General features: G+C 38.1%; 1 protein-coding gene and 1 pseudogene across 7 annotated transcripts in view; both read left to right on the top strand.

Annotated features, from left to right (window-relative positions):
- Positions 1-27113, top strand: part of LOC108708905 (F-box-like/WD repeat-containing protein TBL1X) — a 275459-nt gene that overhangs the window by 184765 nt on the left and 63581 nt on the right. For all 7 annotated transcript variants that reach the window (XM_041583786.1, XM_041583779.1, XM_041583784.1 and 4 more), the window contains 2 exons: positions 23711-23856; positions 26022-26262. In XM_041583786.1, coding sequence (XP_041439720.1) covers positions 23711-23856; positions 26022-26262 — 387 coding nt within the window. The remainder of the gene's footprint in view (positions 1-23710; positions 23857-26021; positions 26263-27113) is intronic.
- LOC108705589 lies at positions 13158-14175 on the top strand (annotated as a pseudogene).

Here is a 27113-nt window from a genome sequence, read left to right as displayed (position 1 = left end):
GTAGAAAAAAGTAAGTTCACCCCCAGAAAACCATATATTTTTGGAAAGTACACATTCCCACGAATCTAAATTGGGTATGCATGTCTTTGTACTCCAAAGTGCCAAGCCGCAAACCATTCCTAAATTTGGTGATTTTGGCGACATTTCCAAAAATCACCTCAAAATAGCTACCCTGCAGCATCGTATTGCCACATACTTTTAGGTATCAAGAGAAATCACCCCAAATATGAAAGCCTAGGCTCCTCTGAACAGTTTGATGCCCAATATGTATAGGTGTACCCAAGCACGTGGCATACAGGGGCCCCAAAATGAAGACCCCCATATGGTCTGTCATTTCAGGTACTGCAAAATCAACACATTTACATTGTTTTGGGGGGGGGCAAAAGTAGAAAAAAGTAAGTTCACCCCAGAAAACCATATATTTTCGGAAAGTACACATTCCCACTAATCTAAATTGGGTATGCATGTCTTTGTACTCCAAAGTACCAAGCCGCAAACCATTCCTAAATTTGGTGATTTTGGCGACATTTCCAAAACCACCTCAAAATGTCTACCCTGCAGCATCGTATTACCCACATACTTTTAGGTATCAAGAGAAATCACCCCAAATATGAAAGCCTAGGGTCCCCTGAACAGTTTGATGCCAAATATGTATAGGTGTACCTAAGCATGTGGCATATAAGGGCCCTAAAATTAAGACCCCCCCCCATATGGTCTGTCATTTCAGGTACTGCAAAATCAAGACATTTACATTGTTTTGGGGGGGGGGGCAAAAGTAGAAAAGGGTAAGTTCACCCCAGAAAACCATATATTTTCGGAAAGTACACATTCCCACGAATCTAAATTGGGTATGCATGTCTTTGTACTGCAAAGTACCAAGCTGCAAATCATTCCTAAATGTGGTGATTTCTGTGACATTTCCAAAAATCAGCTCAAAATTTCTAGCCTGCACCATCGTATTACCCACATACTTTTAGGTATCAAGAGAAATCACCCCAAATATGAAAGCCTAGGGTCCTCTGAACAGTTTGATTCGCAATATGTATAGGTGTACCCACGCACGTGGCATATAGGGGCCCCAAAAGGAAGACCCCCATATGGTCTGTCATTTCAGATACTGCAAAATCAAGACATTTACATTGTTTTGGGGGGGCAAAAATAGAAAAGGGTAAATTCACCCCAGAAAACCATATATTTTCAGAAAGTACACATTCCCACGAATCTAAATTGGGTATGCATGTCTTTGTACTACAAAGTACCAAGCTGCAAATCATTCCTAAATGTGGTGATTTCGGTGACATTTCCAAAAATCACCTCAAAATTTCTACCCTGCAGCATCGTTTTACCCACATACTTTTAGGTATCAAGAGAAATCACCCCAAATATGAAAGCTTAGGGTCCTCTGAACAGTTTGATGCCCAATATGTATAGGTGTACCTAAGCATGTGGCATATAGGGGCCCCAAAAGAAGACCCCCATATAGTCTGTCATTTCAGATACTGCAAAATCAACACATTTACATTGTTTTGAGGGGGGCAAATGTAGAAAAAAGTAAGCCTGGATTAGGTGCATCCCTATTTCGTACATATTCCTTCCAATTAATTTTCACTTTCATTTCACACATAAATTGCCAGGCACTTGATCTGATAAATTAGAGGACATAACATCTTTAAACACAGTCTCATTTCCAAATGTATACAAAGAGCATTTAAAACAGCTAGCTATGGGGGGCGGAGCTTGACGCCATGCTGTCTGGACGCAACTTCTGAGAGCTCTTCATCAATAAGCACTGTCTCGGCATTTTGAGGGGACTCATTACCTTTCTTAACCCTTTCCCTGCCAGCCATTTTGTCCTAGATGCGAACATCTACTGCCAAGCAGTTTTTAGATATTTTGCACTCTTTCACTTTAAGGGCCTTTCCTGGGACGGTCTTTTAGTTTACCCAGCAAAACAATATATTCTTTTTTTCAGGACAACCTGAACTTTCAAAATATGCAGGAATTTTGGTGTAATTCTACTTCTGTAAAAAAATATTGGCTTCTAAGTGTCCAATAAAATGAAAAAAATCATGTTTCACAAAGAACAATCACATATATCAGAAACATCATTTACTTTATGTATGAGAACACAGCCTATTTGGAAAGGTCTATGTCTCCTGAATGCGGCAATACCAAATATATATCGTTTTATGGAGATTTCTCACTTGTATAGATCAAAATCTACAAGCAGTACACAACCAAATTTCCAAAGCACCGCTCCCCAAACGGCATACGTCTGCTTTCAAGGCCAAACATTCCACTAACAGTAGGTTTACCCTAGAAAACTACCCATTATTAGAAAGAACAGATTCTGGTGAATCAAAAATGGGTAAATATATCATTGTCCTCCAAACTACCAAGTTGCAATTGTTTCCTAAAGTTATAATGTTTTATAGAAATTGGTGAATTTTTTGAAAAATTACCTCAAAGCTTCCAATCTACAGAATCATATCTCCCACAAATCATTAGGTATCAATGTAAAACACCCCAAATATAAAAGCCTGGGGTCCGCTGAACAATTTGATGCCCAATATATATAGGTGTACCCAAACATGTGGCATATAGGGGTCCTAAAATGTAGACACCTCATTTGAGCTGTTCTGTAATTCCAGATACTGCAAAATCAACACATTTGCATCGTTTTGGGGGGGGGGGTAAAAGTAGAAAAAAGTAAGTTCACCCCAGAAAACCATATATTTTCGGAAAGTACACATTCCCACGAATCTAAATTGGGTATGCATGTCTTTGTACTCCAAAGTGCCAAGCCGCAAACCATTCCTAAATTTGGTGATTTTGGCGACATTTCCAAAAATCACCTCAAAATAGCTACCCTGCAGCATCATATTGCCCACATACTTTTAGGTATCAAGAGAAATCACCCCAAATATGAAAGCCTAGGGTCCTCTAAACAGTTTGATGCCCAATATGTATAGGTGTACCCAAGCACGTGGCATACAGGGGCCCCAAAAGGAAGACCCCCATATGGTCTGTCATTTCAGGTACTGCAAAATCAACACATTTACATTGTTTTGGGGGGGGGGGGCAAAAGTAGAAAAAAGTAAGTAAGGGACTACTGAACAGTTTGATGCCCAATATGCATAGATACACCAAGGCAGCTGGCATGTGCAGACCCCAAATAAAAATAGTGCATATGAGTTTTCTCCGCTGCCGATTCGCCTTCTGTGAACATAGACCATTGACTTCATATTATGTGCCTCAAGACCCTCCTTACAGCAAAGACCCCCCAAAACCATATGTTTTTGGAAAGTACACATTCTGACGAATCCAACAAAGATAAAGACGTCTTTCTATACCAAACTACCAAACTGCAAAGCTTTTCTAAACTTAGAGGTTTTTACAACATTTCTGAAAATTGCCTAAAAATGCTGCAGTTTGCCGCATTTTTCGCACACAATGTTTTACGTACAAAGAAAAATCACCCTAAATATGGACGTCAGAGGTCTGATGAATAGCTTGATGCCCAATATGCATAGATTTACCAAAGTATGTGGTGTGTACGGACCCCAAATGAAAAACGCATATGAATTTTCACACTAGCCAACTAAGCTGCTGAAAACAGTACCCCAACTTTGCGTTATGTGTTGTAAGACCCCCAAACATAGACCATTGACTTCATATTATGTGCCTCAAGACCCTCCTTACAGCAAAGACCCCCCAAAACCATATGTTTTTGGAAAGTACACATTCTGACGAATCCAACAAAGATAATGACGTCTTTCTATACCAAACTACCAAACTGCAAAGCTTTTCTAAACTTAGAGGTTTTTACAACATTTCTGAAAATTGCCTAAAAATGCTGCAGTTTGCCGCATTTTTCGCACACAATGTTTTACGTACAAAGAAAAATCACCCTAAATATGGACGTCAGAGGTCTGATGAATAGCTTGATGCCCAATATACATAGATTTACCAAAGTATGTGGTGTGTACGGACCCCAAATGAAAAACGCATATGAATTTTCACACTAGCCAACTAAGCTACTGAAAACAGTACCCCAACTTTGCGTTATGTGTTGTAAGACCCCCAAACTGTAAAAAGCCCCCAGAACAGCATACATTTTTGGAAAGTACATATTCTGACGGATCAAACAAAGTAAAATCTATCTTTCTATACCAAAGCACCAAACAGCAAAACTATACTAAAGATACATAAGGAAAAATAATGCAGGGATAAAATTGCAATAAAACCACAAAAATTGTGTAAATCAACGAAATAACAAAATTACTGATCCAACAGCATAATTAGTGGCCAAAATCGATTACCCAATAGTCATGCTGCCAAAACAAATGGTTTTTAGGGGTAAAAAAACACAAATTAGTAAAATGAAAAAGTAAAAAAAAAAATCCTTCTTTGTGAGTTTTTTGTGTATACATGTGTATACACTTCTAAAAGTGGTGTGACAGTGTGTATATAAGTGTGAAATAAGTGCAAATAAGTGTACATAACTTTCCAAAAAAAATTAAAAAATAAAAATCTTTACTAAAATGATTGTGTAACTGTGAACAGATCTATACAATGTAGTGTAGTGTGTATGTAGTGTTTGTGTAGTGTGTAATTTATCAAATAAAGTCCACTTACCATTGCTGGAGCAGGAGAGAGAGTCTAATCTTCTTTCAGCAGCGTGTGTGATGAGTCACTGCAGCCAGGAAGTGCGTGGGCGTCGCCAGAGAAGCAGAGAGCAGAAGGAAGACGGAGGAGCTGGTAAGTTGCTTCTTTCTGCGATTTTAGGTCGATCCTGCAACAATCCTGTTGCAGGACCGACATGACAGCCCCCCAGCCTTGTTGCCCAGGGGGCTGTCAGCACTGCTAAGTCTCTGCAGAGGCGGCTAAAGCCGCTGATGCAGAGTACAGCATGTTAAACTGCAAGAACGTACAATGTACGTGCTTGGCAGTTAAAGCCCTTGCCTGCCAGAACGTACAGCGTACGTGCTTGGCAGGCAAAGGGTTAAGCACAATTCTGATAAAGTGTCCCCACAGGACCTCAGCTACCTGGTAATGGCTCTGTGCTTCACAGAAAGACTTCTTTAAGAAGCACACTCCGGGCCTGACAAAAAAACAAGATGGCGCCGGTTCGCCTACAAGCAGCCCAGAACATCGAGCTGTGGATTCACATGATTCCTATCTGAAGAAAGAAGACTTAGAAACAGGTCTGGACAATTTCTTTACTAAACTTACTAAGACGTTTCACACAGAGCTCAAATCTGCAGTCGCTGATTTTACAGCAGAAATAACAGCTCTAGTTGCGCGTACAGACACCTTGGAATCCAGACATGACACCCTAGCACAAGTACATGAAACATTGCAACAGCAAGTACTTTCACTGCAAAGGAATGTTGCTGTGCTTAATATACACGCTAAAGATTTGGATAATAGATCGAGACGCAATAATCTGTGTATCAGAAATGTGCCTGAATCTTTTACTGACCTGTCGAAAGTCTTTGAACTTTTATTTTCCAAATTATTACCGGAGTACAGCCCTGAACTGTTAATGGTGGATAGAGTACACAGAGCCCTCCGTCCTAAACCACAAATTGGGGAACCCCCCCCCCGTGATGTTATTGCTAGACTCCACTACTTTGAGACTAAGGAAGAACTACAGTACTTCACTCAGCCGGGAGTCATGATGCAGTGGAATTGGATGGGGAACCCTTACAATTGTACCCTGATATTGCACCTTCCACCCTACAAAAACGTCGGGAATTACGACCAATGACTTTAGCGTTGCAACAGGCAGGCTTGAAGTATAGATGGGGTTTCCCCTTTAGACTTACTGTATTAAAGAATGGAACTATGTTTTCTATTACGGATCCCCAAGATGGCTCGGGACTTTTGGCCCGTTTGGGTGTTACACCCAAAGAAAGTTCATCTACCCCGAAAAAAATCGTCTCTCCACCTCTTCAACCAATATGGGAAAAGAAACCAGCGTGACACAGGCCCTGACAAAATTTTTGTATTTGTGATATAGCGACTGGAGTTTGAATATCACCGTTTGTATTTTTTTATCTCGATTACAGCCATTGTGTTACCCGAGATGCACGTTTTACATTTTAATCTGGAAGATATCTCTGTTTTGCACTGTTTTGCACTATTTTGCCGTTTTTGTTTTGACTGGATGGCCTTCTCCCTCCCTCAAGATAGCCACGGATCACTGTTGTGGAAATCACTGGTGACGGCTATGGTTTACCCGAGGATTTTATATCCTCAGACAAGTTTGCATTTATTTTTTTCAAGTTTACTGTTTATTTTCAACATTAGTTGTTTATTGTTTTTTTATTATTCTTATGTATTATTTCTTGTCCTAAGATAGAGTATCTTATGACAATATGTTTGTTTGCTATAGCAGGTAATAGGTTTACGATAGCAACTATTATAAATATACGAGCTCAAACCCACATAGATGTATCAGATTCTAGCTTTTCGTTACAAATTTTAAATGGCGCTTAAATTATTTCTCATAATTTAAAGGGATTGAATTTTCCAACTAAGTGGAAAATAGCAGCACAATATTATTTACGACACAAAGTGGATATTGTGGGGTTGCAGGAAACGCACTGGCAGCAAGCAGGTCCATCCCCTTATCTCCATAAATCTTATGCCCAAATATATGCGACTACCTAAACAGAAAAAAAAGAGGGGTTGCGATTGCATTTCGCTCACATTTGGCTTTTGTACCACAAAAAATTATTTTGGATTCGGAAAGCAGATATATACTTTTACAAGGCACTATATTGGGTTCGGAGGTAACCATAATTAACATTTATGCTCCATTCACAGCATTACAGATCTTTTATACCAAAGTTTTTGATTTGTTACATCGTTATGCTAAAGGAATGGTTATTTTCTTAGGTGACTTTAATCTAGTAATGAACCCATTAACAGACCGTAAAGGAACACTCGCAAATACTTCAGCTGCGCCTCCAAAATTTTTGAAACGTATGCTAATGGATGCAGCCCTCATAGATACTTGGCGGTATTTAAACCCTTCTACGCTTGACTTTACTTTTTTTTCCCCGGTGCATTGCTCCTATTCCCGAATAGATTTTATTTTTCTGTCACAGGCTTTTTTACCTTCCCTAAATTCAGCAATTATAGATACTATCACCTGGTCTGATCATGCACTAGTACTGATTAATATAAAATTACCCACTTCCATTCCAGGCAGACCCTCCTGGAGAGTGAATGAAACGTTAATTATGAATCCAGGGGTTCAAGACCAAATTGCAAATGCTATAGAACAGTATTGTATAACTTAGATGAGCAGTTATCAATGGGAACCTTATGGGCAGCTCATAAATGTACAGAGGGGAGATAATTAAACTGGCTACTCACCATAAGAAATTATGTAATGACCAGTTGACATTACTAGAGACGAAAATATCCCATCTTGAAACACAGCATAAGCACACTCCAACATCTAACCTGCTTACGGAATTATTAGAAGCAAGGCACCAGTTAACATCCCTCTTGCATTCCAGAGCTGAGAAGCAGAATAAATGGTTTAAACAAAAATTGTTTCACTTAAAAGATAAACCTGATAGGCTTCTTTCAAAAAAATTACAGTTAGAAAAAGGTTACAAGCCCATACAAGCTATAAAATCAGGAAATGGTAAATTGTTACAAAATCCTGTAGAGATTTTAAAAGTCTTCCAGGACTTTTATACCAAATTATATGCTACCCCAACCCAAGATCATACTGTGATTAAAGAAAACCTTCTAAGACACTCTCATTTACCTAAATTAACTGAGGAGGATCACAATAATTTAAATTCCCTGATCACTATTGAAGAAATTGAAATTGCAATCAAGCAATTAAAAAATACTTCAAGTCCCGGACCTGATGGTTTTTCCTGCCATTTATTATAAGAAATTTAAAACACTTCTCCTTCCTCATCTGGTAGTATTGTTCAAAGAAATGCTTCAAGGCCACTCTTTACCCCCTGAGATGTTGCATGCCAACTTATCATTAATCACTAAACCAGGAAAGGATCATTCAGAGGCACAAAATTACCGTCCCATTTCAGTTATCAATGTGGATGTTAAACTTTTTTCAAAAGTTTTAGCCACTCGATTTAGCAAATATCTACCTAATTTAATACAACCAGATCAAACTGGTTTCATCCCTGGACGCCAAACCACAGACAGTATTCGTAAACTTATTAATGTTATTTCTGATGCAACCATTCACAATGTCAGCTGTTAGTATTAATGTTAGATATACAAAAAGCATTTGATTCCATTACTTGGCCATATTTATTTCATAGTCTCCCTAAATACAACATCTCAGGAGCTTTTTTGGATGCTTTAAGAGTACTTTACCACGATCCAGTAGCATATATAAAATTTTTGGGATGACAAACCTTACAAATCCATAGGGGGACTCGTCAGGGTTGTCCTTTATCGCCCTTATTGTTCTCTGTAGCTATTGAGCCTTTGGCCTGTCTTGTGCGTATCAGTGATGATATTACGGGGTACGTTAAGAGAGACCAATCACATAAACTTAACCTTTATGCAGATGGCATATGCCTTACTCTTATAAAATCCCTGACGAGTCTCCCTAATTTATTTTCTCTTTTGGACAAATTTGCGAGAATTTCAGGTTTAAAAGTGAATGTTTCAAAAACAGAAGCCTTACCAATTAATATTCCTAATTCACAAATAAAATTACTAGAAATCAACTTCCCATTTCACTGGCGGACAACTACAATAGACTACCTCGGATTTAAAATCACGAAGTCTTAGCAAACTTTATATCAATCTAACTTTCCATCTATGTATAACAAATTGAACATTTTTTTATAGATTGGAATAAATTACATATCTCAAGGTACGGTCGTATTGCTGCCATACGAATGATAGTACTCCCTAAGATGTTGTATTTATTCAGAGCTCTACCGATAGCGGTTAAAACAAAGGACCTTATATTACTACAGAAACAGGCTTGGCAATTTATATGGAAACATAAACTTCATAGGTTGAATAGGAATACTCTGTTAAGGTTCTGAATATACGACAGTATTATAGATCAGCCAGATTAGCCCAGATAATTCAATGTCATAATGCCCCTGGCATGCTTCGCTGGATGGATTTTGTAAATGATACCATATTTCCTTTACAACTTTCAGCACTTTTATGGACCACTACCAAAAATTTTATAAAACACACTATTACCAACCCCATTATTACTTACCATTTACATTTATGGAAGACAATGAAGGCAAAGCACATCCCACAAACAAAATCCGGATTACCAATTATTCCTTGCATATGCAAGGAATAATTGTTAATCCGGATTTTCCCCAGGACTGCATCATAAAGAATTTCAATGGTGTTCCTCTCAAAATCTCACCAAACTGTATGACCTTTTAACTCTTGGAGGTTTCAAATCATGGACCACTCTTAAAGACCAGTTAACTATATCCCCAAGAGAATTTTTGAGGTATTCTCAACTCTTATCATTTTTACTCCTCCCAGTTGGATCGCAAACCCACTCTTACGGGATCATTAAATGAGAATTGGTGTAGAAACCCTCTATTTACAAAAGGGAGTATTTCACAGATATATTCGCTACTAATAGAAGTACAACCACCAATACTAACCTCTTATATGGCAGCATGGGAAAAATACTTTAATCTTTCTTGGTCTCTAGAGAACTGGACTAGATCACTAACATCTACACACAAAATTTCAACTAACATTGCAACTCGAGAAATATCTTATAAAGTGTTGTCAAGGTGGTACACTTTGATACACTCTGATATATCTCCATTATGTTTTAGAGGTTGTGGTACAATTAGTGATTATAAACATTCTTGGTGGTCCTGTCCGATAGTAGCGAACTTTTGGCAAACCATAGTGAAAATGGCTTCCTTAATACTAAAGGTCTCCTTGAAATGTTGTCCACAATATACTTTGTTAAACTACCCTTATCCCGGATTATCTAAAGAAGCAATTTACTTACTACTACAATTATGGGCTGCTGCTAGATGGGTAATAGCATTAAACTGGATCTCCCCGACACTCTCTATAACACAGTATGTTACTAGACTAAACTACATGGAGGAAATGCTATACTTAACCTCAATAAATGAGAATAATAGAGAGATTCATACAGAACGGGGGCAACCATGGACTGAATTTAAACAATTTTCCAAGTTCCCATTACTACTCACCTAATCTGAGATTACCCAGCAACACAGTTAAATTTCTCAGATGACATATTTTCCATACCTTAATATCTGCTAGCGGTGTTCTTTCTTATAGAATATCTTGCCCCTTACCTCTGCTAGAATTTAAATAAAGAGGACAAGTCTATTATTACTTTATTTTTTTTGAGAAAGTTTATTGATTTATTAACTCTTTTTTTGTACAGTTTGTTTATTTCTCTCTCTTTTACTACATTCGTTTCAAGATAAATCTTTGAAAACACTTTAATACAACTGTAACTTATGCATCGACGAAACCTGTAAAAGAACAATATAATGACTTCACTGTACAACTGTATCCGATGTCTTGATATGAATATATTATTGAAAATAAAAAAGAGAGAAGTTAAAAACAGCTAGCTATGAATATTTGCCTTATTACTGGATTTTATACTAGGCTTAACAGAAAGAATAAAATTGATTTCAAACTCCCTTATATAAAAATGTATTTCAGCTTCCCTGTGTAATAATTTGATTTGAACCTTTAGAAATTATTTAATAAGGATTTAAGATCCATATAAAGACCTGTAATATACGTTTATATTCTTGAATAACAGTAATTCTCTCCTCCCTTACTAGGCCAGTTCTGTGTTGTTAATTATGTAAAAGGTAATATCTCACTAATAGTCCTTACTGTGCTTATAGCACTAACTTCTAATTTGAATAACCCTTATTTAAAAAAAAACAACCCTTAAATGTATCAGCCTGTTCTTCAGTTATTCATTCAGGAACAATGTCTTCATATGCGGAAAAACTGGTAGTGCAGATTCTCTAGAGGAATTTAATTATATCCGGCTAAAGATTTTAAATACATTTCTAGGTCCAGGAATTTAACTCTTCCAGTTGGAATTTGTGAACTATAACCTAAATGGATAGTCCTTGCTCTCGCATATGCCCATTACTGTCTCTTATAGATTTTGCTCACCTACAGTAATTACAGCTCAGAGTGAAAAATGACATAAGGCAGGGGATAGGCCTGGGGTTGCAGTAAGCATTCAGCAAGCAGAACTTGTTTTAAATATGAAAAAGCATTTTTATTTATTTCCTGAGCTAATCAGGGAGCATTAAAATACTCCATGTTTGATCCTAGCAAGGTAAATAATTACAATGCCAGTATACAACACCCTCCCTTTACCTTGTTGTGACTGTTATCTTAGGGTTATTATCTGTGCACAAGTAATCTCAACCTCTGAAGCACCAAAGATGAAGTATTTTCAATGTCTTTGTTTGCCCCTTTAATTCTGCTGAAAGCTCACACACAGGCTGGTTCTGTGTGTAACATATATATTTTGCCTTGTGTATATAGTAAGGAAACAAAGTTAATTAAAACAAGACAGCGATAGTATCAAAAGTAATTTCAGTGATATTTCCACCATGAAAGTGGGCACATAAAGTCTCTACACCCAATATGCAAACGCAACATTACAATTTAGATTTATGTCTATAGTAAAAATAAGGGTAGATTGAAAATCCACTACAGTTTTTGAAAACTGATCTATCTAGTTCTAAAATGGGTAATAGCACCATGTTTTGTATATAAAGTTTCCTAAGTAACCAGTGCAGTATGTCATGGGGTTATTAAATGAGGCATTTAGCATTAATATAATGGAAGGTAGCAGCTCTGCATGCATAATAGTTTCCAAGTATGCAGGGCAATCCCTATCCCTTCCTATGGTGCAGACTTAACAAACAGTAATATCAAGATTCATGTAAAATTCCTAGATGCCTGTAATTCAGTAATGTAAAAAGGCAGTGTAATGTCTCTGTACACTGATATGGTTTGGGCCCCTTTCCACTCACACTTTACAAATGCAAACACTAAAACATACAGAAAGTAAAAATAAGCAACAAAATACATCCCACAGCCTGATAAACTTGAACCACTTGCCATAAAATTCAGAGGTAGCAGACTCTTTATATATACTGATATTATATTTGGCATTCTGGCAATAGTGTAGCATAAGGAACAGTAGAACCTAAGTATCTCTCCACAAAACAGACAATCCTGACCTATATGCAATAAATAATAGACTGCAGTTCTCACATAATTGGCAAAAATATTTTAGATCTTTCTTACCTAACTTCTTTAAGTCCCTTCTGCAAGCTGTAGTCTCAACATGGGCAGTGGACAAGACTTTTACCACCTTACAGTTCTCAGAAGTATGATGCTCCATTCATTTTTGGATACAGTAGTTCCCAAACTGTGGCACTGGTCCCCTTAGAAAGCTTGGAACAGTGGTATGGGGGACTATAGACGAATTAAGGTGAGAATGACCTTTTGGGACTGATGTACAAATATTTACCTATATCTATACTTATTTTATGAGTGAAGTGGAAGTGGAAATCAAGTATCATTTAACCTTTTTATGAGAATAGCTGTGGCATGTAAAACACAGTCCTGTTAACACTGCTCATCCTAAGTGTATGGTGAATGCTTAAATACATGAGAGAAAGAATCTTCCTTACCTTGGATGGATAAACATGTTCACTGGTCACAGTGTGTGTCAAAATAATTAAAAATGCAAGGTTAAATATTATTACATTAAGGCTTTACATTGTTTTAACTAAATCTCTGCTGTAAGTCTATGTCAAATACTAAAACTTAATGACACACTTGAATTACAAAAAAAGCCTTGATCAGCAGAAACTGACAATAAAGTGACGCAAGTGCCAGGACAAAATCAAACCCAAGAAAATAAATAAGCTGCTTGTTTAAGATGAACAACATGACTTGTAATGAAGCCCCCACAATGAATGAATGAATAAACGCAAAGGCGTAACTAGATGTTACCAACATATACAGAGGTTGTCCTGTTTCACCAATATATGTTGAAAATGCTTTTAGTTAGGGCTTCATGGGGCCTCCTATACCCCCGGGGCCCCCTGCAGCTGCAGGGTCTGTTTCCTCTGTAGTTACGCCCCCTGATAGATGTAACAAACGGTTGAGGGCAATATCAATTAAAAAAAAAAAAAGTGGTTGGTAAAGAGTGGCGCATGCCAGAACTGCCATTTCTTGTCCCATTACCAGCCCTTTGCAACCAGTGATCCGTCTGCTGTCTCCATGATGGAACCTTCCTCTGAGACTGGCCTCCTCTCCTCCAGGACACAATTCTCCTCTCCACGAGTCCTCCAAGGATCTGTGGAGTCTTTTGCTGGACCCCCTGCAGACTGGGACATGCCAGCTTGACAACTTGTCAGAGTTTCCAGAGTATCCCCTGGCACCAGATATGACGGTTCTGATGACTATGACTTCAGCTGCTGTACCCTCAATTGAGGATTATGCTGGGAGCTATGGACTTAAATTGGAGTTCCAACAGAATGAACCTGCAGGTAACTCTTCTACCAGTTGACCAAGACTTGCTATTTTCTGATCCATGTGGACAGCCCCCACCTCACAGATCAATTCACCTGGCTACGGGCATCTACAAGAAATCTTAGCATGTGGCCGAGGTGGTGAAGAGATGCCCCCACAATGAGCACAGTGTGGAGCCAGGAGAGGATGCTGCCCCTCTCAGTCACCTGATTTATGTGAAGGGAAATCCACAGGCTTATTATGTGGAGGATGTTAAAATGAGGTTGTAAACGGAAAGTACATCTGCTCTGTACAACTATATGTGCAACACATCCTGAATGGGTGGGATGAACCACACCGTCCCATTATTGCCCTTGAAACACCAGAGGGGCTGCTTCTTGGCCGACACTGTTTGAGGCTGCCCCTGCCTTGGGAGGGATCATTGTACAGAGAAAGAATATTATGTGACAAAAAGGGGCCTGAAGAGAGAACTTGCTCACCCTTGTTGATGATAATGATGAAGAAGAAATCTTCATTTTGCAGGTGATTAAAAAACTGGTAACAGTGTTCCACAGGAGTAGGGTTAGCAAGACAGAAGAAAATAAATAAAACCCAGAGGCAAGGGGGCAGATTTAGTAAAGGGTGAAGTTGCCGTGCTAGCAAAAATTCGCCAGAAATCCAATCCTCAGGGACATTACCAATTTACTAACAGGCGTAGAGGTGCGAAATTCATTGAAGTGCGAATTTTACAGATTGTTACCTCTTTCACCAGAGTTTCCTTCGACAGCTTAGACCTGACAAACTGATAAAATAAAGCTACATACTCCTCGATCTTATGTTAGTGACATCATATCCTGTATGCCTAAAAGTTTTAAAAACTGTGGCGTTTTTTCATATTTAAAAGTGGGATTGCCTTCAAGTTCTAGCTATTAAAAGATTTTTGTGTTAACATTTTTTTCTAACCATTTGAGGGGCATGCCACATTTGTTTTATGGTGGGCTCATGTCTAGGGCATTAGAGGATCTCTTTTGTCTTTGTAACGCTAACTTGGGCTATACAGGCCAAAAGGGGTTAATGTCCAGCTAGTGCTTAGAGCATGGGTTACATGTGACTCAAACACTTCAGGCTATGGCCTTCACTAAGTGGAAGATTTCAGGTGTGGTGTAGTGTAACTACAACTCCCACAGGCTACTGTGCTATAAAACAGGAAAAGAATGGACAACTTGGTAGATGGTAGATGCAGAATATATATATATGCACACACACACCCCACAGCTCATACAGAGCTGCCAGGCTCACAAAGAGCTCATAGGTAGAGGCAGAATATAGATAGGCACATAACTCACACAGAGCTTTAGAGGTAGAAGCAGGTGCATTTTCCTGAAGATGTAGTCAAGGCAGTACAGCATACCTCCAGGCAGAAATACCTCACACGTGGTCTGGATCCCACCCAGTGGAGTGGTCAGGGAGGAGAACCGAAAGCCTGACACCTTATCCACTGTGGTCCCTTCACTGTAGGCAAATCTTACAGCCTGGGAAGCTACTCCCTGCTACATCTCCTTCATGGAGCACAAAGCTGCTCTTTCTCTCTTTCCTCTCTGCCTTACTCTCCTAGAGAGTCTATAACATTATATTCCTGCCACTCACTAGCCTCATTCATGGGGTCCCTGCTCCCCGACATATCTCTCTAGAGGTACTGGCCCCTCTAGAGCACATGGCTTTTATGGGCATTGCTGTACCCAGGCTCCCCTGGGCACATCCAGCTGGATCAGCATCCAGAAGCCAAAGAGGAAGATTCAGCCCTTCACTCTCCCTATACCAGAGTGTGACAGGACGTGGTCACATCGCCTCCTGGCCAATGGCACAACTATGCAAATTGCATCTAGCTACATGCGCCTCTGCCCAGCAACTAGGGAGATCAGGAAGTATAGGGAATTAAAGTCATAGGGACATGTTAACCCTATGGATCCATACATCTTTATTATGCTCCCGTGGACATTTGTAATAATAAGTGGCCACTACAAGCATTTGCACCAACATCTCTAATAAAGACATCTATACGACCTATATGTACCTGCCCTATTCAAATTGACCTAATCGTAAGAGTATTAACAAAGTTTCGCTCGGTAGAAATGAACGCTAGCGAAGTTCGCTATGAAATGCTCGCACTGACGAATTAATTTTAGCCGATCGCTCAGCTACAGAGATGCATTTTAGTGAATTAGCTTAGTGGTAGCGAATTTGTGCCTGAGAAAAGTGGCTTGGATTGTGGCAAAGCCTTTGGAGGTGAAAATTCACCCTTTAGTGAATTTGCCCCAAGGTGTTCACAATAATCCACTCATAGGTAAAACAGGCCAAACAGGCCAAACACACAAGATAACTGTTTTCCCAAGGATAGTAGAGACCACGTGCTAGCCCCCATAGTGGCAAGTGGTACATTCTTGCTGAATATTAGTAGTGACTTTAATTAGGTCTCTACAAAGCACTCTTTAGTACATAGGCACAAACCTCACACTGGTATTTGCAATTTCTTGCATACTTTATTTATGACTTTATTCTTGTACTGTTTTTTATATGTGTTTGACCTCCTTATGCTAGTCTGTAATAATTTTAGAGAATCATAAGTAACACATTGGTCTGAAGCTTTACCATATGTTATAGTGCCATATTGCAAGTTTAGAGTACTGTTTTTTTTTTATTGTACAGCTCATTTTTCAACATCATATTTGCACCTCGGCAGTAACCCATGGCAACCAACCAAATGTTTGCTTTAATTGTTCTCGCTGGCTAAAAGTAGCTGTTGGTTGCTATGGGTTACTGCCCAGGTGCAAATTTACCCAGTGCTGATAAATGAGTTGTCTCTGCAAATGCTACACAGGTTCAATTGCCTGTACAATATATGACTGGAATTTAAGCAACATAACTAAATGGGGCAGGACAAGGAGGATGAACAATCTTTATATTTGCCAATTTAGAGCTATTACTATTAACACAGTTGGATCTAAAAGGGAAATGGCAGCATCCATTTAGATTTTATAAAAAGAAATATATAAAGGCAGAAAACACTATGTTAAAGTAATGTGAAAAATCATCTCTCACTTAAATGTCAAGATGAACTGTTTCTTCACACTTCACAGCAAAGAACGAAATTAGAACTAGATTTTTTCCCTATTATGTGATCAGCAGTTAAGACCTGTGAATTGACTGATATCTGGAGACTTGAAATAGAAAATAAAGTACTCTAAAAGTAATCAGAAGTAACTCATTGGTGAGAAGAGATTTATAGCTTTTAGAGGGTTTTTTGGAGTTTTAAAACTTTTCTTCTGACTTTTAACCTTGTTGTAACATTGCCTGAAACAAAAAAATAACACGCCCACTTTATATATAACGGTATAAGGCATATATTGTATACCTGATATATGGGCAACAAATATGTTCTTGTGTCACTACAAGGTGCTGGGTCTATCATAGCATGTATGAATTAAAATTAGATTATGAGATATAAAAGCTAATTTATTAACACAAGTGGAAGAAGCCACCATGTTTTTAACTCAAAATGCAGCATTATTTCACACAAATCCAGCTTCATTGTGGCACAGCTTTGCATTTACCGGAATATATAAATACAAATGAACATTACTTAGTGGATCGGGTGCAAGTTGCAGCTAAAAGTTTCATAGCAGTGTTAGTGTAAACAACAAAGTAGACTAATAAAAACAAATTTGGGAACCCTGGGAGACTTTTCAAAAAGGTAAAGCAATCTCTCTATCTTGATAGGTTAGGCTTTAGGCTTTTTAATTTTTCATGTGATGTCTTTGGATACTGTGATAGACAATGTGCCCAATTTGTTACCCTTATATCTGAGTCTATCTCTCAGTATATGCTTGATGTAATTGTGTGGAATAACAAAAACCCAACAATGTAAATTTGCCTTTTATTTAATTATGTTTTTTTTGTTTTTTTTTCCATTGTTTTGCCTTTTTATTTAATATATGTAATCATGCTTTTTTTCATGCTTTCTTCATTTTTGTTTTCATTGTTCTTTGTTACATACTTGAAAATGTATAAATAAAAAGATTTAAAAAAAATAGTGTTCAGGGCACATTTACTAAGGGTCGAATATCAAGGGTTAATTCGAAGTATTTTAATCCATCGATCGAAGGATTTTCCTTCAATCAAAAAAAGCTTAGAAAGTTATGGGGAAGGTCCCCATAGGCTAACATTGATGCTCGGTAGGTTTAAAGTGCCGAAGTAGGTAGTCAAAGTTTTTTTTTAAAGAGACAGTACGACTATTGAATGGTTGAATAGTCAAGCTCGAAGTAGCCTATTCGATGGTCGAAGTACCCAAAAAAACCTTCAAAATTCAAAGTTTTTAACTTTGAATCCTTCACTCGAGCTTAGTAAAAGTGTTCAGTTCTTTGTGCACAAGTCTAATGCGCCTATTGATGCAACATGCTGAGGGTGGTGGTAGCTCCAGGGTTCCCCAACAATGGCACATGATTCTTTGTAAGGAATGGGACAAACAAAAACCACACAGCATAAGTATGTGGAAGTGAAAGGAGCAGCATTAGATGCAAGTACCTGATAATAATAAACTGCACTGATTCATGCAGTAACTGTGATTATTTGCATGCATGTACAGTAACTGCAGTTGGGCTTCGTAAATGGACCAGGGCCGCCATAAGGTGGTCACAGGGGGTACTCTTGTACCGGGCCGGGCCTAAAGGGGGCCCAGCTGTGCTGTACTTTTCTAAATAGCCAGGCCCCCCTTGACATCGCTGAAGACATGCCTCATCTGCGAAGTCCCACAGTTCCGAAGAGTTGAAGTCCCGAAGCAGCGAAAAGACCCAAAGCCATCAAAGGAGCTGAAGTTGAAGTCCCAAAGCGGCAAAAAGAGGCAAAGCCACGAAAGGAGCCAAATGTGAAGTCCTGAAGCTGTGAAAAGACCCGAATCTATGAAAGGAGCCGGAGTTGAAGTCCTGAAGCCACGAAAGGAGCAGAAGTCTGGAAGCAGTAATGTACCCAACAGCCTCCAGGGCTAGATGCGTAATTGCGCCACTGTCCTGAAGCCATGAGTCCAGTTCTACTGAACACCAATGAGTTTTTTTTTTGTATTTATATAATGGCTGCTATCCCAGTTTAAAGCTAGATTCATTCTTGCCTCTGCTCCCTAATGTAGCACAAGGTAATGATTAGTCAGGCTATAGCTCTAATAGATTCTAATAAGTAGGATCCCTTACCTTTCTTAACAGATGGTTACAGGCCGTGGTTCTTCTAGGCAGAGCACTTATGTGACAAAGGCACATAAGATTATTACAAAGCTCACCAACCTCATCAACAAAATTGTTTGTCATATATTTCCATACATGAAAGGCAAAACCGAGATTGTCTTTTTATCTCTTGACATTTTTTAAATTATTTTTGTATTATTTCAGTAAAAAATTGTTGGCTTTGTTTAATACCAGTTTTATGTTAAAAATCCACATTACATGTATGAATGAAATTCTCTGTGTGCCTCAAAAAAAAATATTCCCGTATAAGGGGGCTTATACTTATGGTAAGGCGGGGTGCAAAGTGTAATAAAATTGCTGCAATTGGACATTGGTCTTCCACTCGCCCAGAATTGCAATGGGTCTCTGCACTCATTTTGAAACACAAAGGCCCGTGGCTGCGCAGACAGTGTTTTGGTCCTTTGGAATCCACTCACCTATTATTCTCTCCCCTTAATTTTTTTCCCTCCATACCAACAGGAAGTCCTACAAGGGCTTCACACTTGTTATTGGTTCTGGCAATAGTAGGAGAAATCCCTTACATTAACTTTTACTATGTCATAGATAGATCTACTGTAATGAACTTTACAAATGGCCCTCATTACTTATGTATGGTTTTGTTATGGTTATGTATGTTTTTTTTTTCATATAGTCAAATACAAGAGTCCTCTGCACTCAACCCATTATCAATATATTTAAGACAGAGACATTTTGTGCATACTGCTACTGAAAAATGCCTTACCCTTTAAGCTGGCCAACTACGTCAAAGTCATCCCATATCTGGCCAGTCCTATGCTCAATTTTATCTGATTCATTAAGAATTCTATTGCTTCATTATACATTTTACAAAGGGACTAGGTTTTACCTGCAACTTACTTGCTGCTTTCAAAGTAAACCTCCATACTTGGCTGCCCTTTTATTAGACACCAGTGGGATCACCTGACTATAGCTGGGAAGGGTGGGAGCTACAACATGGAGCTGGTCACTGCTCCTGTATAAACTATAACAAACAAGGGAAAGTTGTGCTCACCACTATTTTTTAAAACCATTAGGCGGGGGTGCAATGAGGCTGTGACCACAAAATACATATAGTCAAATACAAGAGTCCTCTGCACTCAACCCATTATCAATATATTTAAGACCGCGACATTTTTTGCATACTGCTACTAAAAAATGCCTTACCCTTTAAACAAAACAGGGATTGTTTGTCCATATATTGCAATATATTTAAGCTAGCCAACTACGTCAAAGTCATCCCATATCTGGCCAGTCCTATGCTCAATTTTATCTGATTCATTAAGAATTCTATTGCTTCATTATACATTTTACAAAGGGACTAGGTTTTACCTGCATTTTTTAGTAGCAGTATGCACAAAATGTCGCTGTCTTAAATATATTGATAATGGGTTGAGTGCAGAGGACTCTTGTATTTGACTACTGTATATGTATTTTGTGGTCACAGCCTCATTGCATCCCGCCTAATGGTTTTAAAAAATAGTGGTGAGCACAACTTTCCTTTGTTTGTTATAGTTTATACAGGAGCAGTGACCAGCTCCATGTTGTAGCTCCCACCCTTCCCAGCTATAGTCAGGTGATCCCACTGGTGTCTAATAAAAGGGCAGCCAAGTATGGAGGTTTACTTTGAAAGCAGCAAGTAAGTTGCAGGTAAAACCTAGTCCCTTTGTAAAATGTCAGATAAAATTGAGCATAGGACTGGCCAGATATGGGATGACTTTGACGTAGTTGGCCAGCTTAAATATATTGCAATATATGGACAAACAATCCCTGTTTTGTTTAAAGGGTAAGGCATTTTTTAGTAGCAGTATGCACAAAATGTCGCTTTCTTAAATATATTGATAATGGGTTGAGTGCAGAGGACTCTTGTATTTGACTATATTTATTTGTGGTCACAGCCTCATTGCACCCCCGCCTAATGGTTTTAAAAAATAGTGGTGAGCACAACTTTCCCTTGTTTGTCAGGGTTTTTTTTCATTATTAGTCTGAAAATGTTGTCTATTCACTGATTCCTGCAAACAAAGAGTAGATAGAAGTCAGGAAATGTTATTGTAATTATCATTTTGTATTGCTAATTAAAGTTTTCAGGTTAACTACTTTTCATCTTACATATTTATTTCAAAAATGAAAGACTAAACAAAGAACAAAAAAAATAAATAACTGAGAAACCACAAAAAAAATTAAGCCTAATTGCAAACTGTCTAAAAATGCTGCTATTTACACTAAATTCAAACCAATTACTGGTTGAACAGTTCCTTAAAGAAGAAAAGAAGTTGGCACTGCAGCTCCAGGCCCCTTTCTCAGAATAGGCCAATCATTAAGACCTGGAAATCCCAGGCACAGGGAATTAAGATCCGAGCCAACAAAATGATTTTGCATATTTGATTTTGTGCATTTAAATGGCCCCTTAGAAATACCTTGCACTCTATGCAAAAAATGGTCTGCGAATCATAACATCCAATATCAACACTTTTGGTTGTAAGTAAAAGTTGGTGGTAAGAGTTATTTCTCTTAAATTGACACTAACACTAAAAAACTACTTTTTAAAATATGAATGTACATTAAAAGTTATCTATAGGTCATGCTGATTTTTTGCTGAGAGGTTTGTTAGTTGTTAATTGAAGTTCCTAAACCTAACTCAGCCTGTCAGTTAAAGACTCCTGCTGCAATCCCATCATAGACAAACACAAGGAGTCAGATAGGTAATGTAAAAGAATTGGGCAAATACTTTATGGCAAAATTATAAGTAGCATGCAAAGTCAATTTTATGTTAGATGTAAAAAAGGCATAATTTCTGGTGTCAGTATCTCTTTAAAGAAATTCAAGAGAATATTTTGACTTACATTTAGCCCCATTCCCATACCAAAATTATAAAAAACGAATGCAAAATATGAAGTGATGAAACGACTACTAAACATGCCAAAATACTTGCCCCACTACTATTATATTACTTGGACCTCAGACTAATGCAAGTCCTGCCTTTATTAAACAATGATCATTAATAGAAGGTTTTGGGTGGGTAATGTGAATAAAATGCAAATTTTGCTATAGCTCTAGCAGCTAATCATTAGGTAGAATTTATTGGTCAACCGTTTCAAAGCAAATATCTGATCTGCTGCTATGATTTACTACACCTGGGAAAACATTGCTACTGGTTTTTAGCCTTCCAACCCAAAAAGAATGATTGCTAAAATCCCAAGTGCTGTCATGATATGCTTTCCAGAATTCTTTCACTATTACCATTCATTTAAGAAAATGTGCTAGTATACATGTTTCAACAGTTTTATCTGCACCCTGTCCAGCTGCCTGCATGAAAAGTAAGGCACAATAACATTACATGTGCACAGATGACAATTAAAAATGTGAATATTATGTCAAGAGCATTTGGCTGTATTTTTATTTTATTGCTACCAAACACCCAGTGGGCAGTCTTTGCTTCAGATTTTATGCTATACAAGAAATGCAGAACAAAATATAAGGACTTGTTACCGTAAGCAGACTGACTTAATAAGTAAAGCAGACATATAATTATTTTAATAACAAGGAATGGCTCTTAAAGAATGTTATTTTAAGCAGATTAGTCTTCAACCTGAGACCCGCAGTATTTGTTTTGTGTATCATGCTAAAACGGCACAGAGCACAGTGACTTACAGTATTACTTGGGCAATTTGTATTTGAGTATGGGAAACAGCCCAAACCTGAAAATCCATTGACTCTGGCTATACAAGCTTGTAGATAACATGAAAATGTTGAACTGTACATTAAGAAGATGGCAGCAAATTACACTTCTACCAGCTGAACCCTTCTCTTAAGGTAGCCAAACTGTACAGGTTTTGTTATTCAGTAGGAGCGTTTGTTGAAAACAAATAATCAGTAACGGATATCACTGTACTATGTTTGATATTGCCTTAAATGATTATATAGCTTTGTTTATATGCATAACAGTAAAATCCAAATGTGTATGGCTGGCCACATTTACCAAGAGTATATATTGGGCTGTAACAACCCTATAGCTAGGTACATGACCAACTGCTTGATCATTTACATGCTATCTGCTGACAGCATCATAAATCAGGGATGGCCATGTCAATTGATATCCCCATCATCTACTGTCTGGATTTCCCACAACATCAACTGACATGACCAAGCTTAGCTACTCAGAGTTGCTAGGGTCACACAAAGCACTTCATTTTAGCAAAAAACAGATTGAGGTTGCACTACTGTGACATATGACATCAATAGCAAGACTGGAGATAGCTGTCATATCTCATTGCTAGTGAGAAGAAAGAGAAGACATATTTAACCCAAAATAGACCATAAAAATAGCCATCCATCAATTAGTCTTCTGAAATACATAAGAGAGACAGTTTGTTTTATATTATATGAAACATGGCCTGCTAACATTACCCTGGCAGCTGAGTACTAGTGAATATAGTAGCAGTGCATTTGCATGAACTACACTTCTATGTCTAAAGGAACAATATAATACAATATTGATAGCAGATCAGAATTTAAAAAAAAAGAAGGAAAAAATGACTGCATTGCTCCTATTCAGGTGCAGGCATCTGAAATGCAAATTCCCTGACACGTTGCATAATGCTAACACAGTAAATGTAATGGATAAAATGAAGTATTAGTTTAGGGACATAAATGTCTCTTCAGTTCTATTAAATTTATCACTTGCAGAAATCATTTCTTTTTCTGGTTAAGCCATAGATGACATAACATTTATGAAGCTACAGACCAGAACAAGTGCCTTTTTATGTTCCAGCTCATATATTACACTGAGTGGTTAAAAAAAAAATGCCGTCATTTTTAGCGTTACATTAATGCAGGGTGTTATTGTCATCACTGCCTTTTCTTGTTTTCAGGTTTCTCCCACTCTGCCTTCACATTTGGTATTGAAAGTCACATAAGCCAGTCCAGCATCAATGGGACACTAGTGCCACCTGCTGCCCTCATTTCTATTCTGCAGAAAGGTTTACAATATGTGGAAGCTGAGATCAGCATCAATGAAGTAAGTGATGTTTAATTGTAACAAATGTCAGTGTAGAAACCATGGTTAGATAAAAACATAGCCTATTGCAAAATAATTAGTCAGTGTTGACCACTCCCTATTTCTAAACTACACCTGATTTAAACCATGCTGTTACCATAAGACCATGTCCACATTAATGGTGGTAGCAGACCAAAAAAACAGAGAGTTGGTGCTTACTGCAAGGATATCACTCATAGGGATGTAGCGAACCGCCGATAATGTGTTCGCGAACGCCGTTCGCGAACACCGGCAAAAAATGCGAACAGTTCGCGAACAGTTCGCGAACTTCGAACATCCGAAAATCGTTCGATTCGAACGATCGAAGGATTTTAATCGTTCGATCGAACGATTTTCGTTCGAATCGAACGAAAATCGTTCGATTTTAGCGACCGAATGGTCGAATGGTCGAACGATTTTGACGCAAACGCCTATTGGCGAACGTCGCGCGACGTTCGCGAACTTGCGGCGGACGCGAACAGCCGATGTTCGCGCGAACAAGTTCGCCGCAGAACAGTCCGCGACATCCCTAATCACTCATCACTTATAAGTATGGTTGCCACCTTTTCTGGAAAAAAATACTTGCCTTCCTATATATTTATCTTTTTCTCTATTAATAACATTGGGATCAACCATGATTTTAATTGTTTCAATTTGTTTGTGTGTATCCACACCTCCTAACAAGAAACCAATACTGTTGATGAGTCCAATCTATTAAGGATGTGCTGACAACTCTATATATACAATTGAAAAAAATATCCCAAAAGAAAGGAACTGCCAAGAAGAGTTCCTTCCATCGCACCATCCCAAAATTTGTGAAACAAGATTAGTATGTGTGGAAAAAGAGAAAGCACTACTTTCTCATTTTGACTTTCAATGAATAAAGTAAAAAGTGAGAGACTGTTGTTATTAATATCTATGTATTTCTCTTTTTTTCTTGTGCAAAATATACTGGTTTAGGTGGTTAATGCATCAATTATATTAATACAGTCTTAATGAATTAATATAATTGATGCATTAACCACCAAAACCAGTATCTTTTGCACAAGAAAAAAAGAGAAATAGATATAAATGACAACAGTCTCTCACTTTTTACACATTATTTATTGAAAGTTACAATGAATTTTTCATAAAAATGAATTGATCACTCAAAGTAGTGTTTTCTCTTTTTCCACACATACTAATCATAAATTTTGGAATGGTGCGACGATAAGATAACTCTTCTTGGCAGTTTCTTTCTGTTGGGATATTTTTTCCATCATTTTTATTGGCCAGGCCGGTAAAATACCGGCCAAGTGGCAACCCTACTCATATGTGAAAAATGTAAGTCATATTAAAATATACCTTTAAATCCACGTCTCCTACTCCCCTGTGTATAACACAGCAACCCCACAGCACATGATTAAACAACACCTTAAAATTTTTTTAACAATTTTCAAATGCTAACAAACCCCCAAAACAAATACCAGGCTTATGTTCCACAGGCAGAACAGGGCACACACACAGGGACCATAGGACAGGCAGAGTATGGCACATACATTGATCATAGGGCAGGCAGAGTATGGCACACACAGGGAGTATATGGCAGGCTGAGTATGGCACACACAGAGAGCATACGGCAGGCAGAGTATGGCATGCACGGAGCATAGGGAAGGCAGAAAAGAGCAGGAGACAGGGAAACCTAACAGGACCACTTTAAGATGTACTATATACATTGACACAGTGCTGTTGCCCTTCAACAGATTGTATGAAGTGTGAACAGGTAAACAATGTGGGCAGTTTCAGTCTGGGTCTCTCATGTGAATAGTACATGGCTTTAGGGGTGTGAACAATGCAGGAGGGCGATAACATGTGTGAACAATACAGGGGATTACTGTCTAAATTTAAAGTGTAAACAATGCAAGGGCCAGTTAATCTCTGTAGTAATACCTTTTAAAGCAGACACAGCAGGCAGATTTTCATGTGGGGGGGGGGGGCGCCAGTTAGACAGCCAAGGTGGGGGTTAGACTTGCAACAGTTAACTTATTTTCTGTTATAGTCCACATTTCCCATGTGATGGAAGAGTCAATATAATATGTTAAAGTGTTAATATAATAATATGTTGATTAATATTATCATGTTAAACAAAAAAAAAATTCTGTGTCTAGGATGGTACAGTATTTGATGGTCGTCCAATAGAATCATTGTCTCTAATTGATGCTGTGATGCCAGATGTTGTACAAACACGACAACAGGCCTTCAGGGAAAAGTTAGCTCAACTACAAGCTGCTTCGACAGTCACTGCACCTAGTGTGGCGTCAACTGCACCTGCACCTACATCACAACAGAGTGCACCACAGAACGGAGCAGCCACTGTGAATGGGGAAGAAAATGGGGCACATGCAATAAGTAAGCAGATTTTCTGTGACTTAATTTCACAGTTTTATCACAGTGCTTAGTGTGCACTTGACTAAACAGTGCCAGCTTCATAGCAAATTAGGATCTGAAACATAATTTGTATATTCCTATCTGATTGGATGCATTAGACACACAAAAGCCACAGTGAAATTGCCAAAATACCCATACTTGAACAGCTGTCAGACTGATAATATTTCTTGGAACAAAGCGAGAACATTTAAATTTCAATGCACCCTAAATTGCGGCAGTTATAAGCATTTATGCAAACTGGGTCACTAAGAAAATTATACGTTAGCATTTACAAACACTTTTCCAATCCAGTAGCTCATTGCAAGCATCAGTTAGTATTTACTAGTAAATTGCAAATAACAAGAATAAGGGGGTCCAAATTATTCTAGTCGGACTTTTAAAGGGGGAAATACGATTTTTTCATAGGAACAAAACTAGAAATTTTCAGGATTTATGAAAATCCGATGGTGTTAGTTTGTGATAATTTATTGATAAATGGGGGGGGGAGTCCATGTAGATTTGGCTGGAGTAGTTTTCAGAAAATAGTGAGAACTTTTATTATTTTCAGAAATAACCCCCAACATATCTGGATTACTGAACAGGGACAGACTTGTCCATGTTACTGCATAACCCTTTAAAAAATACAAAATGTTTTCCTTTAAGTCATTCACCTGACTGGCACCTCTACTATCACAATGGTCAGAAGAGTTGGAATGTGTGGTGCTCTTTCATTACTTACAAGTATGCCCAATGTATAGAATCCTAAAAACAAAAAAAGACTGTTGATGGATTAAAAACATTTCTATGTTACTAAAATATCCAAAAACATCATC

Source organism: Xenopus laevis, chromosome 2S, assembly GCF_017654675.1.
Source record: "Xenopus laevis strain J_2021 chromosome 2S, Xenopus_laevis_v10.1, whole genome shotgun sequence".
NCBI classification, from domain to species: Eukaryota; Metazoa; Chordata; class Amphibia; order Anura; family Pipidae; genus Xenopus; species Xenopus laevis.
Note: the sequence above shows the minus strand (reverse complement) of the source record. Positions and strands in the feature narration are given on the sequence as shown.